Source organism: Papaver somniferum, chromosome 8 (genome assembly GCF_003573695.1).
Source record: "Papaver somniferum cultivar HN1 chromosome 8, ASM357369v1, whole genome shotgun sequence".
NCBI lineage: Eukaryota > Viridiplantae > Streptophyta > Magnoliopsida > Ranunculales > Papaveraceae > Papaver > Papaver somniferum.
Genome location: NC_039365.1, coordinates 14,230,153 through 14,245,615, shown reverse-complemented (window position 1 = coordinate 14,245,615; position 15,463 = coordinate 14,230,153). Strand labels below are relative to the sequence as shown.

At 38.3% G+C, this 15,463-nt stretch overlaps 1 protein-coding gene across 1 annotated transcript; it reads right to left on the bottom strand.

The window, feature by feature from the left end:
• Positions 1-6,600: 6,600 nt before the first annotated feature.
• Positions 6,601-7,626, bottom strand: LOC113305132 (arogenate dehydratase/prephenate dehydratase 6, chloroplastic-like). The gene has a single exon (XM_026554233.1). The coding sequence runs from the start codon at positions 7,624-7,626 to the stop codon at positions 6,601-6,603; it is 1,026 nt and encodes a 341-aa protein (XP_026410018.1).
• Positions 7,627-15,463: the final 7,837 nt, after the last annotated feature.

Here is a 15,463-nt window from a genome sequence, read left to right as displayed (position 1 = left end):
GGCCAATTATTATCTAGCATAAAGCTTATTGAAAGGCTGAAGAAAGAAGCACAAGTTAGGGGAAAAACGATACACCACGGTCTTGCGTTTGCAAAGAGTTCTTCATTGATGCTAAATGCGCAAAAGGAGTGTGTTTGCACCTGGTTTATGAGTGGGATCAATATGCTTGGACAAGGGTGTCCAAAGACCTGCATTTGATCATAACCACAAGCAGACGTTCTTGTCAACTACAAATCAGTATTGCTACAAGCTGATTTTGGATAAGGGGAAAGACAAGAGTAACCAATTGTGCATGGGAAGTAAAAATGAGTTCCAAGTTTGAATAAGAATGCGGCATTCTTGCTTCATGGAACGTAGGAAATGGCGCCTCATTTGCAAGCATTTCGACCTTGTTTGTAACTGTCCAAAGTGTTTGTCCGCGAAAGTCATTGAGTGGTATGACTTTGCTGAGATCTATGGTGATGCTCAGAATCATCAGTTAAGTCTGTTCCAGTTGTGTAAAGGGGCACAAGTTTGTGTCAAGATTTGGGTGCTAATTGGCATAGCATGTATGCGACAGTAGCATGCACCAAATGAGATTTGGGCATGGCCAGAATGCATGATGCGGTTGGAGATGTAAGTTAGGCGAATCATAGATGCATGGGAAAAGAAGGACAAAGTAATGGTGATGCATAAGAATGGCATGAGGTCATTTTTGAAGAAATCTTCATGTAAGCTATAGCAAAATGATAGCATCAATCTAAAAGGAGTATTCAAATAATTGCCAATTATATTGTGCCTCGTTATGGGAGTTACATAAGAACGTTGATTTGGAAGAGTGCATGTGGCAAAGTGAATTGTTACATTGGGGACAGTAGGTGCTGTCTCGCTTACTTTGTTGCTTAGAAGCGAAGATGAAGTCAGTATTGCAAGACTTGTTAGGTCTTACAAGTTGCAATCAGTTGGCACAAGTATTTGCTCAATCTTGAGTATACTTTCAGTTGGGTCGAGTGGACCTTGGTGTTGGAATGAAGTCTCTCTATGTAAGGTAGTAGTTAATGAGGGTATTTGAGATGAAAGCCTTGCCTCTTTCATTCAAAGTAAAGCTAGTTCGCGTGGAAGATGCTACATAGCATATTAAGCCAAAATATGCAATAGAAGACGTTGAAAGTGAAAAGAAGCAAATATGGGAGTTGGTGGCATAATCGAGTTTGTTGTTGGGAGTTATGGCAAGTGTGAAGGCATTTGGCAGTGAATGCATGGAGTAATGCAACAAGAGTGAAGATGTAAGTCCATCAAGTATATGAGTTAAGAGTAACTCATTGTTTGGAAGAACATGATGTTGTTTTTCCGTCACATTAAAGCGTAGCAGTTTGAAAGAGCAAGTGATGCTTAAATTGCTGGTTTCAAAGGCGCGTGAAGAGGATGCCTGGACCAAAGAGGCGTTGTGATGTCACGGTTATCCTAATTCATGACTATACAAAAGTCATGCATTTCAATCATGATGTTGCGACAGTGCATGCAAGGAACAACAAGGTGCGGGTTCTTTGGCATACAGATGATGCAAGTCCAAGAAGGTAAACTTTGCAATATAATTTGGAGGCTAAATCTAGTGAAAGTCCTAAAGTTTGCAAAGTGCAGCAAAGGCTATAGATTGTGGCGCATAACAAGAGTGGTATGGAGTCATAGAGTGCATACCTTAAGGCATGACATCTTTGGCATAGGCGCATATGATTGAAGAATGACGGAGAGTCTTGTATAAGTCCTGTTATGTTGCGTGGTGCAACGAAAGTCGGAAAATGAAGGCAAAAGACAATGGAAATGATCAGTGTGATCAATTAGGAAGAATCATTGCTTGCGTACACTTAGGCGCAAATGATTCATGAGAAGTTCAAGCACAATTCAGGAAATTGGTAAGAAGAATTTCCAAGTTGCATTTGAGTGTTGATATGCGATTGTAGTTGAAGTTGGAGCGTAGGCCAACGTGACAACAACATTACAAGTCAGTAGGATCATGGCAAGGCGATAAGCTAAGTGATGGCATATGGTACTAGGCAGAAAGGGTTGGCAAGAATGAAGGCCAAACAAGTTTGTTGAATTCTAAGAGTGGCTCAGAAGTGTACAAGGCCGGGGAACAAGTATATTGAATATACTTGATTGCGTTCAATGAGGACGTTGAACAGAGTAGGCAGGGGAGGTACATTACAGGGATGCAAGTGACGCATAATGATTATGCGTTACAGAGTTGCAGGCAAAGTCAGTGTGCATCCAGGATGGCGCGACACTACATAGACTGTCAAGTGCTAAGAATGGCATAACCCCGCAGGGCCAATAAAGTGCAAGGGTAGCACTACATTGTAAATGCATTTGGCTAAGTAATGAATCTATTGGCCGACACAATGAAGCTTCATTAACTAAAAGGCAAGACAAAGCCAAAGTTGCAAGATGCAACATGCGAGTTGGCATGTTGCCATGTTGGCAAGTGGCATGTTGGCATGTCCGTGGAATTGAGTATGCCCAAACTCAAGGACAATGCAAGCAAGTTAAATAGACTCAGTATTAGTCTATGGCATTAGTTCAAGGCTGGCCAAAGCTTGAACAATGCGAACAATTTGGTAATGCAAGAGTTGCATTGCTATTGTCAAGCTAATTGGCGAAGTGAAGCATATGACGCATGAGTAACTAGAGTGAGCTTAAGGAGTTGGCCTCGATAATTGAAGCACAATGATTGTTCGTGCATTATCTTAGAGTGATAAGCATGCAGGTACAAGATGTCTGAGCTTTGGAGCGAGGCAGAATTCAGTAAAGCACAACAGTGGTGCAATACGGTTCAAGTGACGGTTACGAGTTGGTTACGGGCTTCACAAGCATGCCAATGACGCGAAACGAATTAGGATTGTTATAAAGTGAGTTTATAACCATGTGGAAGGTACATAACCACCAAGAACAGGTGTTGCACCAGTTGGCGTGACAACACAAAAGGTGGCAGTTATTGAAACCACTTTTGGTACACATGGCTGTTCCATGCAGGTGCAAGCGGTTGCACATAGTTTTGGCCTGATCCTAGCATGTATAAATAGCTTAGGAATCAATAATGTTAGTGTTTTTCGATCGAGAGAATAACCACTAATGTAGAGAGTGTTTAGGCATTCATCAAGAGGGTGAATGGCCTGTTTGGTCCATGTGATGGACGGTTTTGTATAATCTTCCTTAACGCAATAAAATGGGTTTATTGTGTTAGTTTTTTGTGTTCATTATGTTGCTGATATTGTGTGAGAATTGTTGAAGTGCATGGAAGAACCTCTTATACTTATGGGGGCATAAAGAGTTAGAGAGAAAGAAGAGTTTACTTTCGTTGTGCAAAGCCTTTAGAGTGAAGGCAGATGCATATTTTGGTGCAAGTATGCAAAGCTGAGTACTTGTGGGTGATGTTAAATCACTGAACCACAGAGTATTACCGGTGATGTCCCATGAAAATTTTAGGCGATTAAATGGGCGTGTGACACATGGCAATATGGCATGTATTTGGAGTGAACTTGGGGGTGCCGCATCACCTTATTTTATAAATGGGTTTACCATTCAGAGTCCAAGGCTCTGCGAAACTGAGCTTCCCGTGATGATCCCGTTCCCGTACAATTTCTCCTGCTCCCTGCTAGGCCAGGCAGTGATGGAAAGTGCTCACGCCACCTCCAAAATTCTAAAACTTACTTAAAAATTCCAGGGACTTTTTCTCAACAAAATTTTGGTTGCAACTGATGGTGGGAGAGTAGCTTGAGTTCAATCAGGTATCTAATCCAGCTGTGTGTATGAAATTGGGGGTGTTGCTATATTGTTAAGTACCATATGAGGCATTCCAGAGAGTAGGGGTTTATTGTACATAAGGTGTTTGACAAATGCTTCCAGAGAAGAAGAGATTGTTGCAAGGTTTTGTTAACTGCAACACAATGTCTTGGGTTTGCCGTCAATACATTCCTTATTCCTGTGCTCATTTCTTCATCTTTCCATGTTGCTGTCTTAACTTCACTCTGGAAAGAAAATCAGAGTCATTGAATTCCGATGATGTTTGAAGGGTAGCATTTGTGAGAAATGTATGGGACTATGTGGTTTGGTGGTTGGGGTTTTTCAGATTTTAAATGAACCCCAGTCCTGTACCTCCCTTAGTGAAGCCAATTGCATTCAAGCATCTACAACTAAATGTTCAGCAAGACGCCAGAGGAAAAGGGCAATGAAGAATCAAGGTAATTTTTTAACATTTGGATGGTTTTCTCCAGTTCTGTGTTTTTTTTTTTGAATTCTGGCTTCATGGTTTATATGTCAATTACTATTATCACATGAATAAATCTTTTTGGTTATAGCTGAGAGACTAGTAGGATAAGCCGACCCACCTCATCGAGGTTGCTTGTGCAAGAACACCAAAAATCTATCATTAAGTTTTGCACTCTAATTCCTCTTTAAGATTTCAAAGGATGAGCTGAGTCACAATATTAGCCTTTATAGCAATAGCTATTTTGTCAATTTCTTTCTAGTTTTCCACGGCAACCACCAAACTGAATGAAGCAGTAAATTCCAGATGAAGCTCCCACTAAAAAGAAGTATTTCCTCAGACTTTTTGAGCACTCCTGTGACCTCCCTGTTAGATCTAGGTAATTCAAAAAAAAAAAAAAAAAAAAACTTTATAAGAAGTGTCGCCCAAATGAGAATAGCCTATGGACAGTGCAGTAACTAGTGGCTGTACACACCAACGTCATGATGAATCACCCGAATGACTTGGGTTTTCTGCTCCCATGTGAGTAGTCAGCCTAGTCCCTAGCTTTAGATACCCTTGTGTATATTTAATGGATCATACTCAAATGTATTGGTTTTTTTTTGTTCCGATTTGATACATATAACATTCTCTCATTAAATGGGGCTAGACATGACACATGAATTGGAGGTTCTGTTTTGAATTAAATATGTATCAGCAGTATAGGATTGAAGAGCCCAAATGCTGATTGAACTAACAAAAGAGAGATAAAGAAAGACCTAAAGGGGAAAGGTGTCATGTCCTCTAAGTGCGGTGGTCGCATGATATGTTTAGGATTTCATAAGTGTTCTGCATCTTCGCGATCTCTCTTCTGGTTCAGATAGCATGTTTCACTGGATAGCTTAGTTGATTCTGGTTTCTGGGGTACACAATTTGTTATATTTAGATTATTGTTGGGTAAATCATAAATGGATTATTTGTGTGTTAAGTACACTGTTTTTTTTTCTCATCAATTAATAAGTTTGGATCTGGTGGAAATAAACTTAGGCGATTTAGACATTAGGTAACTGTGTGATAATTTCTGTCACACTAGTTAGTTAGTAGATGTAGATATGGTTACATTTATTGGCCTTTGCTTTACTGGGCCCTTAAGCTGTTATTATTTTTCCAATAGAGATTAATCTTATCATTCTTATACAAATATGTCTTTCTTTAGGATAAAGATCTACATGAATCATTGTTCTTTCCTGCTTGGATAGAGTCTAACATTTGGATTAGCGCACTTGATGCTGAAAGCAACTTAATCACTTCAAGCATGTGTCCATGAATTGGATGTTTAACTTTATCCACTAAATAAAAGTTGATGCTTCCGATAGATCCATCTATTAATTCCTATCCTTCTTAGCAAGACCAAGTTGTAAAAACAGGGAAACCTTACATATTATGGCACTTGTATCAAACCTGTTTAGTGTACAAGCTGCTGCAATAATAGAAAATCTGTGTAAGTAAAAAACCAACCTTGTGGTGCATAAAATAGCTTGAAACTCTATCTGGGTTTAATTTGCAGCATGATTTAATTTGATTGATTTTCTTATTAGTACAGGTATATTATGCACAGATCAATATCTTGTCATGACGGTACGAAATTCGTACATGCTAGGATACTGAACAGTGAACTCAATACGTATAAGTAACTAACACGCAACCTTTAGAAGTTTCTGAATTTATCAAGTAGTCTAGCGAATCACTTTACATTGTCTGAATTGTTTATATACTCCAATTGGGTGAAAATTGAAATGTGCAAGAACTGTTAGTTTCTTTATTCTTACAGTGTAGTATATTTTTATCAATTTAAAGCAGTTTTTTTTCTTAATCTTCAATGATAGATGCATGTGTCTCCCATGTTGTCTGCTTCTTTGTACACCGCTGCAAGAGCAAGATATTCGTTTCTTATTTGTTTATTTTCTTAAAGATAGAATTTATAATTGTCAATGAATCTTGTTCTCTATTTTTCTTTCATGTACACTGTATGTTCATATATGTTTGACCTTATTTAGATATTTTAATGTAGATGTGGATGTTTGCATTAACCTGAATAAAGATAATGCAAGTGGGTTTCTCCTTGTTATTTGATAATTATATTTTGGCAAAATCCCACATGTTCTTCTAGTTAGAAGTATATGATTCTAGATGGTTTCTTAGTATTAGCAAAAGAGATTACGGATTGGTACTAGAAAATGATGACACTCTGATTGTTAAAAGTACTTCTTATCCGATTTTGCGAAAGAAACAAAACACTTAGAGAACTTAGAAGATAGATTATTTATAAACATAGACAACAAGAAGAAATACAACAATTATAGATATCTAATTACTAATTACTGAAGACCATAGATAGTAGGATCTGCAGAGTAGCAACCCAAGATCCTAACATAAACAGGCAACTTAGAAAGTTCAGCTATGGCATCCTTAACTTTTTGATCATCTATGGAACCTTCGAAATCAACATAGAGAACAGAAGGGTATTCCTTAACAGATCCTCCTTCATGTGCATCCAGAACTTTAACAGGACCATTATTATCAATTGAAGAATTCACTTCTAGTTTTGTTAGACTGATCTTTCGAGACGAGAAAGTAGAAAGAACTTTGAGGAGTACATCCAGAGTTCCACTATGATGAGCTACTACCATACTTGTTTTAACTCTAATTTTTCTCTTCTTTGCAATTTTTGGGTTATTTTTTGACAAAATCAGGAAACGAGTAACATTCCATGATTCATCTTGTAACCCATGAGCTAAAACATCTAAACCATATAATGCAGCAGCTCGAGTACTAGCAATGGCTGCTGTATCAAGCATTCTATTAGACAAAAGAAGCTCAACTGCACCAGCCGTATCGTCAACAGCTTCATGATCAAGTCCTAGCTCAGCCAAACTCCTGCCACAGTGAGCTAAAGCCATTGGATGACTAATCACTCTCTTCAGTTCACTTTTTGTCACACCAGGCATTGCTAATAAGCAGTACTGAACAAAAAGGTTAATTTCTTGCACAATGCATAAATCTCGTTGTAGTAGCAAGTCATAGTTTCTAACTGCAGTTCCTTCCATGGTGCTTTCAACAGCAAGTATAGCAAGATCAGCTCTCCCAGTTTCAATTGCAGAGATCACATTAATAACTGCCCTGCAAGGTATTGTAACTGATTCAGGACAAGCTGTTTTCGCTGCAAATTCACTGTAAGCACCAGGAGCTCCTTGATATGCTACTTTGAGATTTCTTGAAGCTTCTTCGATTTGTACTGATCCGTTCAGCGAATTCAGTATTTTCACATAATTTCTTCGGTAGTTCATAGTTCTGAAAGCTGGTAGTGATGGAACTTGAAAATGGGTTCTTTTTGTTGTTGACATCGTCTGATTAATTAGCATCTCAGCCATGAGAATCTCAGAAGAGAAAAAATGTATAAGATTCAATTTTAGAGAGATGGAGAAACAAGAAATGTAGATGTGTGTGAATTATTGAACTGGCAGTGTGGGTTTTATAAGCGAAGATGACATGAGCAATTGAGACAAGTCACAAGTGAGCATTAATTTGAAGTTTCTTCCAAATTAAATATTTACCACGCAGAACATGGTAAATTTCGGGACGTAATGGTTAAACGGTTTTCTTCTTTCAAAATTACCCATGTTGGATACACACAGACTTCAACAAAAACAGAAATGTTATCAGTTTCAGGACCTTGATACCATGGGTGGGGCGGACTCATCGGAGTAAGAGTTGATAAGTTCAAGATCCCGGTATATTGATGATGGCAGCGGTAATAGTCAGAAATGCTGGGCGGTGGGAAAATCAGTCCAGAAAATGTTGGCCACACACCTATTAAAGTTGTCTGCTTTCCGGACTTTAAAGATGGCCCCGCAAAATTTAAATTTACACGTTTGGTACTTGTTCCAAATTTATGGGGATTTCTCACCTTTTTTACACTTTAAATTTTAATCCCTGGCTAACTGGGGGTATCTGTCGGTTCAGTTACAAGAGTTTTAAAGATGTCACTACAAACTTTTCTCTTTGGATGAACAATTCTACTCGCGTTGTTTAGAAACGTGAAAAGCTCTCATCTATGTAATTTTTTGTGAAAACGTGGTGTTAAATTGACCGTAAAAACACTAATGTCAATCTTCACAAACAGATCGAATCATTTTTGTTTTTAGGATTAACATTTTAGACGGAATCTTTTGTACAGAAGAGTTTTCCATGAGGGGCCTTATGTCGTTAAAGAGGAACTGATCTTTTCAAGATACTGGCCTACCTCACATTAACAACTATTTCTAAACATGCGGTGATGATACACTGCCCGCCGGTTAAATCCTGCGGTCCATCCAGCAACACACAAAAATTGGGGTCCTCCTGGCCCGGCGGATTTGTAGGGGTGGGTTAAGGGTGTGGAACCCACCCCTTCTCTCTCACAAACCCACTGCCGGGGTATAACCTGCGGGAGATCGATCATTTCCGCTAAACATGTGCCCGCTTCCTCTAAAGTGGAGTATGATATTTTATTTTGTACTACAATATGATGGTCCATACTTGCTTTCGGTTTGAAGATTAATCTAATTTATGGCACCGGTCCTACTGCTCCTACCAAGTATCCAATCAGTTGTTGTAGGTATAACTGATAGGAGAATCGTGACGTAAACCTATGAGAGATGCTTTTATTGGTACAGTACTAAGAGGTTGTTAGCTCAATCAAGTGATCAACCATTACTTTCAGTGGCGGAACTATGTGTAGACTTGGGCTTAAGCCAGCCCAAAGTCCAGAGAAATACAATTTTTTTACCATTGTTTTAAGTTTGGAAAAATAATTTCATGCCTAAATCATAGGCTTTAAGCCACCCCCAACCAATCTAATTAGTTTTCAAGCCATCCCAACCTTTATTTTCCAGCTCCGCCACTGATTACTTTGTTGTTGTGAAGTTGTTTTCTTCACCTTTGTTTTTGGCTACGGCGATCTTGTTCTCTTGCTCGATGCCATCATGTTTGTGCAGTTCTGGAGCAGCGCATGCTTGAGCCAGAGAAAACGTTTTGGATGTGGTCATTAGCACTTGGGTTTTTCTTTTTTTTTTTGATCGGTCAAGTAGAAATTTCATTGAAAAAAAAGGCATTTAAGAGGGGTACCTTGACCCAATGATTACAATCGAACAAAAAAAGGAAGCCGAAAGGGGATTCGACTATCCAAGAAAAAACCACAAAAAATTTTGGAGGCCGGTATAATGAATCCCATTGAGAAATCACCATATTAGTCATTAAGACTTGGGTTCATATGGATTCTTAGTACAATCGCTAACCATAAAATTGGAACAAACGTGTGGGATTGTTACTTCATTTTTATTTCGTAGATTTGGTTTAAAAATTGTCTAGTTGCTTGCAACTTACTTATATCAGCAGCCATTTATCAAAAATAAAATTAAAATAGCAGCCGATAGCTTAAAATTCTATTTTCTTTTTGACCAATTTAATATTTTTTTTTGTTGCTTTTCTCATGAAAATGGTTCATTTTTTTTTAATACATTTCTTATTTGTTATCGAACACTATAACATGCTTTTTCCTTCCAAATAACTGAGAAATATGAAGCTTGCATCTGCTCTACCTATACATTTTCGCATTTGTAAAATTGGAAGTACCGACAAGATTTTAAACAAGGATTGACCTCAACTGCACAATATGATAACTTGTGATGATATCCCAATTGGTTTTGTTGAAAAGGATAAGGGACATCAGAAGCAGCAAGTTGGGTTTAGTGGATAATTTTCCATGATACATCCAGGAAAACTAGTCATACAATGTTAAGTTAATTCCTTTCTGACATCAAGTGTGTTTACTTCTAAGTTGAACATAGACTTTTCTCAATACAGACAAAGATTCAAGAAGATATCAATCGACATGAATGCTAATAAATGCTGCCATATCTATATTTCTAACTATCTACTACAGATATTAACAAGTCAGAGAGACTTATTCATTGCAGAAAGTGTCTCATGTCTATATTTCCAGTAGATTTTAGTTCATTTATGTGCTTTCACCTATCAGTTTTTAACCACCAGAACTTTACACCAAATACTGCGTCCCAGGTTGGAATAAGCCTCCCAGTTCTAAATATGTGTCTAATAATCTGAGAACTATGGATCAGTTCATTATGTTTTTTATCTTGTAGATTATAAAAGTGTATGCCTTCATGTTTTATCGTTTCATTCGTTTTGAAAGGGTTTTATGGCAATCTGGTCTATGCTATGATGGGCTTTGAGAGCTAAATGCTCAAGTGTATGCATCAAAGATGGAACTGATTTTATAATTAGTAGCCAATAATTGTCATACATCCATAAATACTAAAGGCATACATGAAATGAAAATTTGAAAACAACCATATAATTAGCAAAACTTACATTTCAATAGTACTGAAATTGCTACTGCTGCAGCGCGACCGTTCCAACGCTTTTGAACTAGATCAGGTTTGAAACAGACAATAAAAAAGTCAATCTCAGCAATTATTTTCAAGATATATCACCATTCCAGCAACCAATCCAATATGATACTCCCATTGTCCTGGCGCTACTTCAGAATTTATTCCTCCATGCATGGTTATTACCAGCTCAAGGACAAGTTTTGTTACTAGTAACTTCTGCCTTGTTGAGAGGCTGAGGATGAACAGTAAAGAGGCTTTCTGTAAAAGTTCTAACTGGGGACCTCTTGGAGTGAAGGGTACACGAGGAGACTCCATCCAACTCAATCTTCCTGCAAGTCTTTTTCCTGCGATCATAAGAATACAAACAGTTGAAGGTTAGTGAGCCTCTGTGTCTCCGGCATTCAAAGAGTATTTTGTCAGTACTTCCGGAAATTGCAGAAACACCAACTTGATCATCACAACGAAAGGGTAGTGTTATAGTCTCCGACCTCCAATTAATTTTGTTTCCTTGACAATTTCCCAGTTTTTTGTCCGCTCCGTCATCAAACATCCATAAAGTAACTACGTAAGGTTCAATCCGATAAGGTTCCTTCCGGTATAATAGAGCTACATGGCTATCCAATACTAGCATACCAATGGGACTATTGGGGATGAAATTAGGAAGTGTGATAACTCTGTACTTTTCGCTTCCAACATCAAATGCAACTATGACGGCAGGGTCATCACGGCTAGTGTTGGCGGAGAAGAGAATATTGAGGACATGATGTGGTTATATGCCTTCCATTGTGTGTTAAGAGTGTGCACACTGTCATTTACTGTAGGAGATATTCTTGCTCTGAATACGTCTTTTGTTTATGGCAAGAATATATCCTCAAGCTCCTATTTAGTCCCGGAGCTTCCATTGTATGATGTACTGTGATAATACAATTCCTTCTCTTCTCCTGTGGATGTAAGCTATGAGCTGAACCACGTAATTCCTGTGTTCTACAACTGTGTCTTTTATTGCCAGCTTCCGCAACATGGTATCAGAGCAGGTTATTGCGATATCTGGTCAGTGATTCTGAAACTTGTTATTGCCGGGTTTGTTTTTTTTTCTGTCGTATTTCTTCTTGAAGAGGTTATTGTTCTTCCTTCTTTGTTTTTTGATCTGAAGCAGTATATCTTATTTGATAATGTCGGAGTCTGATCCTAATACAAACATAAAGCTATCTCATGTCCCTCTTAATGGTACCAACTATGTAGCGTGGGCAAGAGCTGTGACTTTATCTCTTGGTGGAAAATCAAAACTTGGTTACATTAACGGCAAAAATAGTCGGCCAAGTGATGATAAGAAATTAGAAGAATGGATTTCTCAAGATCATCTTGTTATGACTTGGCTTCTCAATTCCATGGAACCAACTATTTCTAATGTTTTTAATTTCTCTGAGTCTTCAAAGGAAATGTGGGATTCTATAGCCGAGTTATATGGTAATCAACATAATGCTGCAAGGATATTCCAGCTACAACATGAAATTGCAGCTGCAACTCAAGGAGATAAACCCTTTATTGAGCATTATGGAAACTTGAAACGAATGTGGGATGAACTAGCTAGTTATCGACCACATACTATAGATCCAAAAGTACTTCTTAAGCGCGCTGAAGAAGATAAAATTTTCTCATTACTTCACAGCTTAAAGCCTGAATATTAAGCTCTTAAGAGTCATGTCTTGATGAACTCAACTGTTCCTTCACTATCTAGCATTTGTGCAACTATTCAGCGTGAAGAAACTCGAAAAGAAGTCATGGACTCCAAAGTTGTTCCTGTCAGAGAAGAATCCAGTGCTCTTGCTGTTGAAAGAGGGAAGCCATATGGTAATCGCAATAAGGGCCAAGGGAAACGAGAAATCTACCGATGTGATCATTGCAATAAAACCGGGCATACAAAGGATCGTTGTTGGCAACTTCACCCACACTTAAAACCCATGTTCGACAGCAATAAAAAGAAAGAACAAAAGGAGCAAGCCGCTGTAGCTGATACTTCTATCACTTTGAGTCAGTTAAACCACATTCTGCAACAGTATAGTAATTCAACAAAGAAGTCATCTGAAGAACCTTATACTAATGCCTCAGGTATTCTCCAAGCCTATCTTACTTCAAATCATAAGATGAATAGCTGGATTGTTGATTCTGGAGCCACTGATCATATGGCAAACAATCCAGATTCAGTCCAATCATTTAATTCTAATTGTGAAAAGAAAACCGTTTCTGTTGCTGATGGAAAATCTGTACCGATTTTAGGAAGTGGTAAACTTAATATTTTTCCAAACTCTTCAAGTGATGATGCTTTAGTTGTTCCAGCATTCCCTGTTCAACTGTTATCGGTTGGGGGAATTACAAATTCATTGAATTGTAATGTTTTATTCACTCCTACGTCCGTCATATTTCAGGATCGAACGACGAAGAAATTGATTGGTGAAGGAATATATTCTCATGGACTCTATCTATTTAATCCCTGCAATTCTGTTAACAAAGCTTTACATATCACCAGCTCTTTGGACAACCAGATTCTACATTATCGTTTGGGGCATCCGTCTTCTCGGATTTTTTTGAGTCTTTTTCCATCTTTTTCAGGTGTATCAACTGTCTGTGATGCTTGTCAATATGCTAAACAAGCTCGCTTACCTTTTCCTAAGTCAACATCTGTTTCTAGTGAACCATTTGCTTTAGTTCATTCGGATTTATGGGGTGCTGCACCTATTGATTCATATGATGGATACAAGTATTTCTTAGTATTAATTGATGATTGTTTCTCGAGAAACTTGGTTATACTTATTGAAATCAAAAACTGAAGTGTATTCTGCTTTTATGGAGTTTCATGCTATGGTGGTTACTCAATTTTGTGCTAAAATTAAGGTGTTTAGATCAGATAATGGTACAGAATTTGTCAAAGGTTCACTTCCTATTTTTCTTAAAAATCAAGGGATCATCCATCAGTCCAGTTGTGTGGGAACGCCCCAACAAAATGGGGTAGCCGAAAGGAAACTTAGACACATTCTTGAAACAGCAAGGGCCATTATGCTTCATATGCATGTACCAAAAAAATACTGGTCTCATGGGGTTTTAACGACTACCTATCTAATTAATCGACTACCTAGTCGTATTATTGAATTCAAGTCTCCTCTAGAAGTCTTAAAGGGTTACAAACCTGTTACATCTCACCTGCGGGTCTTTGGTTGTGTTTGTTATGTGCATCTCCAAGCAATCCACCGTGATAAGCTAGACCCCCGAGCAACACGTTGTGTATTTTTTGGTTATTCGTCGACCAAGAAAGGATATATATGCTACAATGTTACTTCTCGAAAGTTAGTTGTCTCCCGTGATGTTAGGTTTGTTGAAACAGAATCATTCTTTCGTCCAATGCTTGATTCCGAGAATCGTTCTCAGGGGGAGTATTTAGGTGATTTAACACCTATTAGTTCTCTACCACTTTCAACTGGTCATGCTCCACAAACAAGTGAAGCAACCGAAGAGGATACATCTCCAGTTGGTAGTAACATGATCTCTCCCTTATTATCTGAACCCGAAGAGGTAAATAATGGTGACACAATTTCTTCTGAGATATCATCTACAGAACAAGCGGTACCAATTCCTCCTGTTTTACGACGTTCGGGAAGAGGCAGTCACCCACCAGAAAAATTAAAAGATTATCTCACATATCACACAGTTTCCTACCCTATAGAAGACTATATGACATATGATAATGTCACTCAACCTCATTTTTCATTCCTGAGTTCATTATCAAATGAACGTGAACCCACAAATTTCAGAGAGGCCAACTCAAAACCAATTTGGAGGAAATCCATGAAAGAACAATTACAAGCTCTTGATGACAATGACACATATGATATTGTCAAACTGCCGGTGGGGAAGAGAACAGTTGGATGTCGTTGGATATACAAGATCAAGTATAAGAGCGACGGAACCATTGAACGGTACAAATCTAGATTGGTGGCTAAGGGATTTACTCAGACCTATGGAGTTGACTACATGGAAACATTTGCACCTGTAGCAAAAATGAATACATTTCGAGTACTTCTATCCTTGGCAGTCAATCAAGGATGGAAATTGTTTCAAATGGATGTAAAAGATGCGTTTTTACATGGAGATTTAGAGGAAGAGGTGTATATGAGTATACCCCCTGGTCACCCTCAAGAGACTCGGTATGGATATGCCTGTAAACTTAAAAAGGCCATCTACGGTCTTAAACAATCGCCACGAGCTTGGTATGCAAAGTTGAGTGGAGTTCTCAAGACTAGTGGTTTTAAAACAAGCATTGCAGACCCATCTCTCTTTACTAGAAAAGGAATGGCAGGTACCACTATTGTGTTGGTTTATGTTGATGACATTGTTATCACTGGAGACGATCAACAAGGAGTCCTGAAGTTAAAGGCATTCTTACATAAAAAGTTTGCCATTAAAGACTTGGGTATATTAAAGTATTTTCTTGGCATAGAGGTGGCTTATTCAAATCAAGGAATATTTCTTAACCAAAGGAAATATGTTATAGACATGTTACAAGAGAGTGGAAAGATGGGAATAAAACCATCTGACACACCTATTGATAGTGGCAGCAAACTTGGTGATGATGGGAAGCTAGTGTCAGATATTGGTTTGTTTCAGAGACTGGTAGGCAAGCTAATCTATCTGACCATCACCCGCCCAGATATCTCGTATGCATTGAGTTTGGTCAGCCGATACATGCATGCTCCTAAAATCAGTCATATGCATGCAGTCGATCGAATTATCCAAT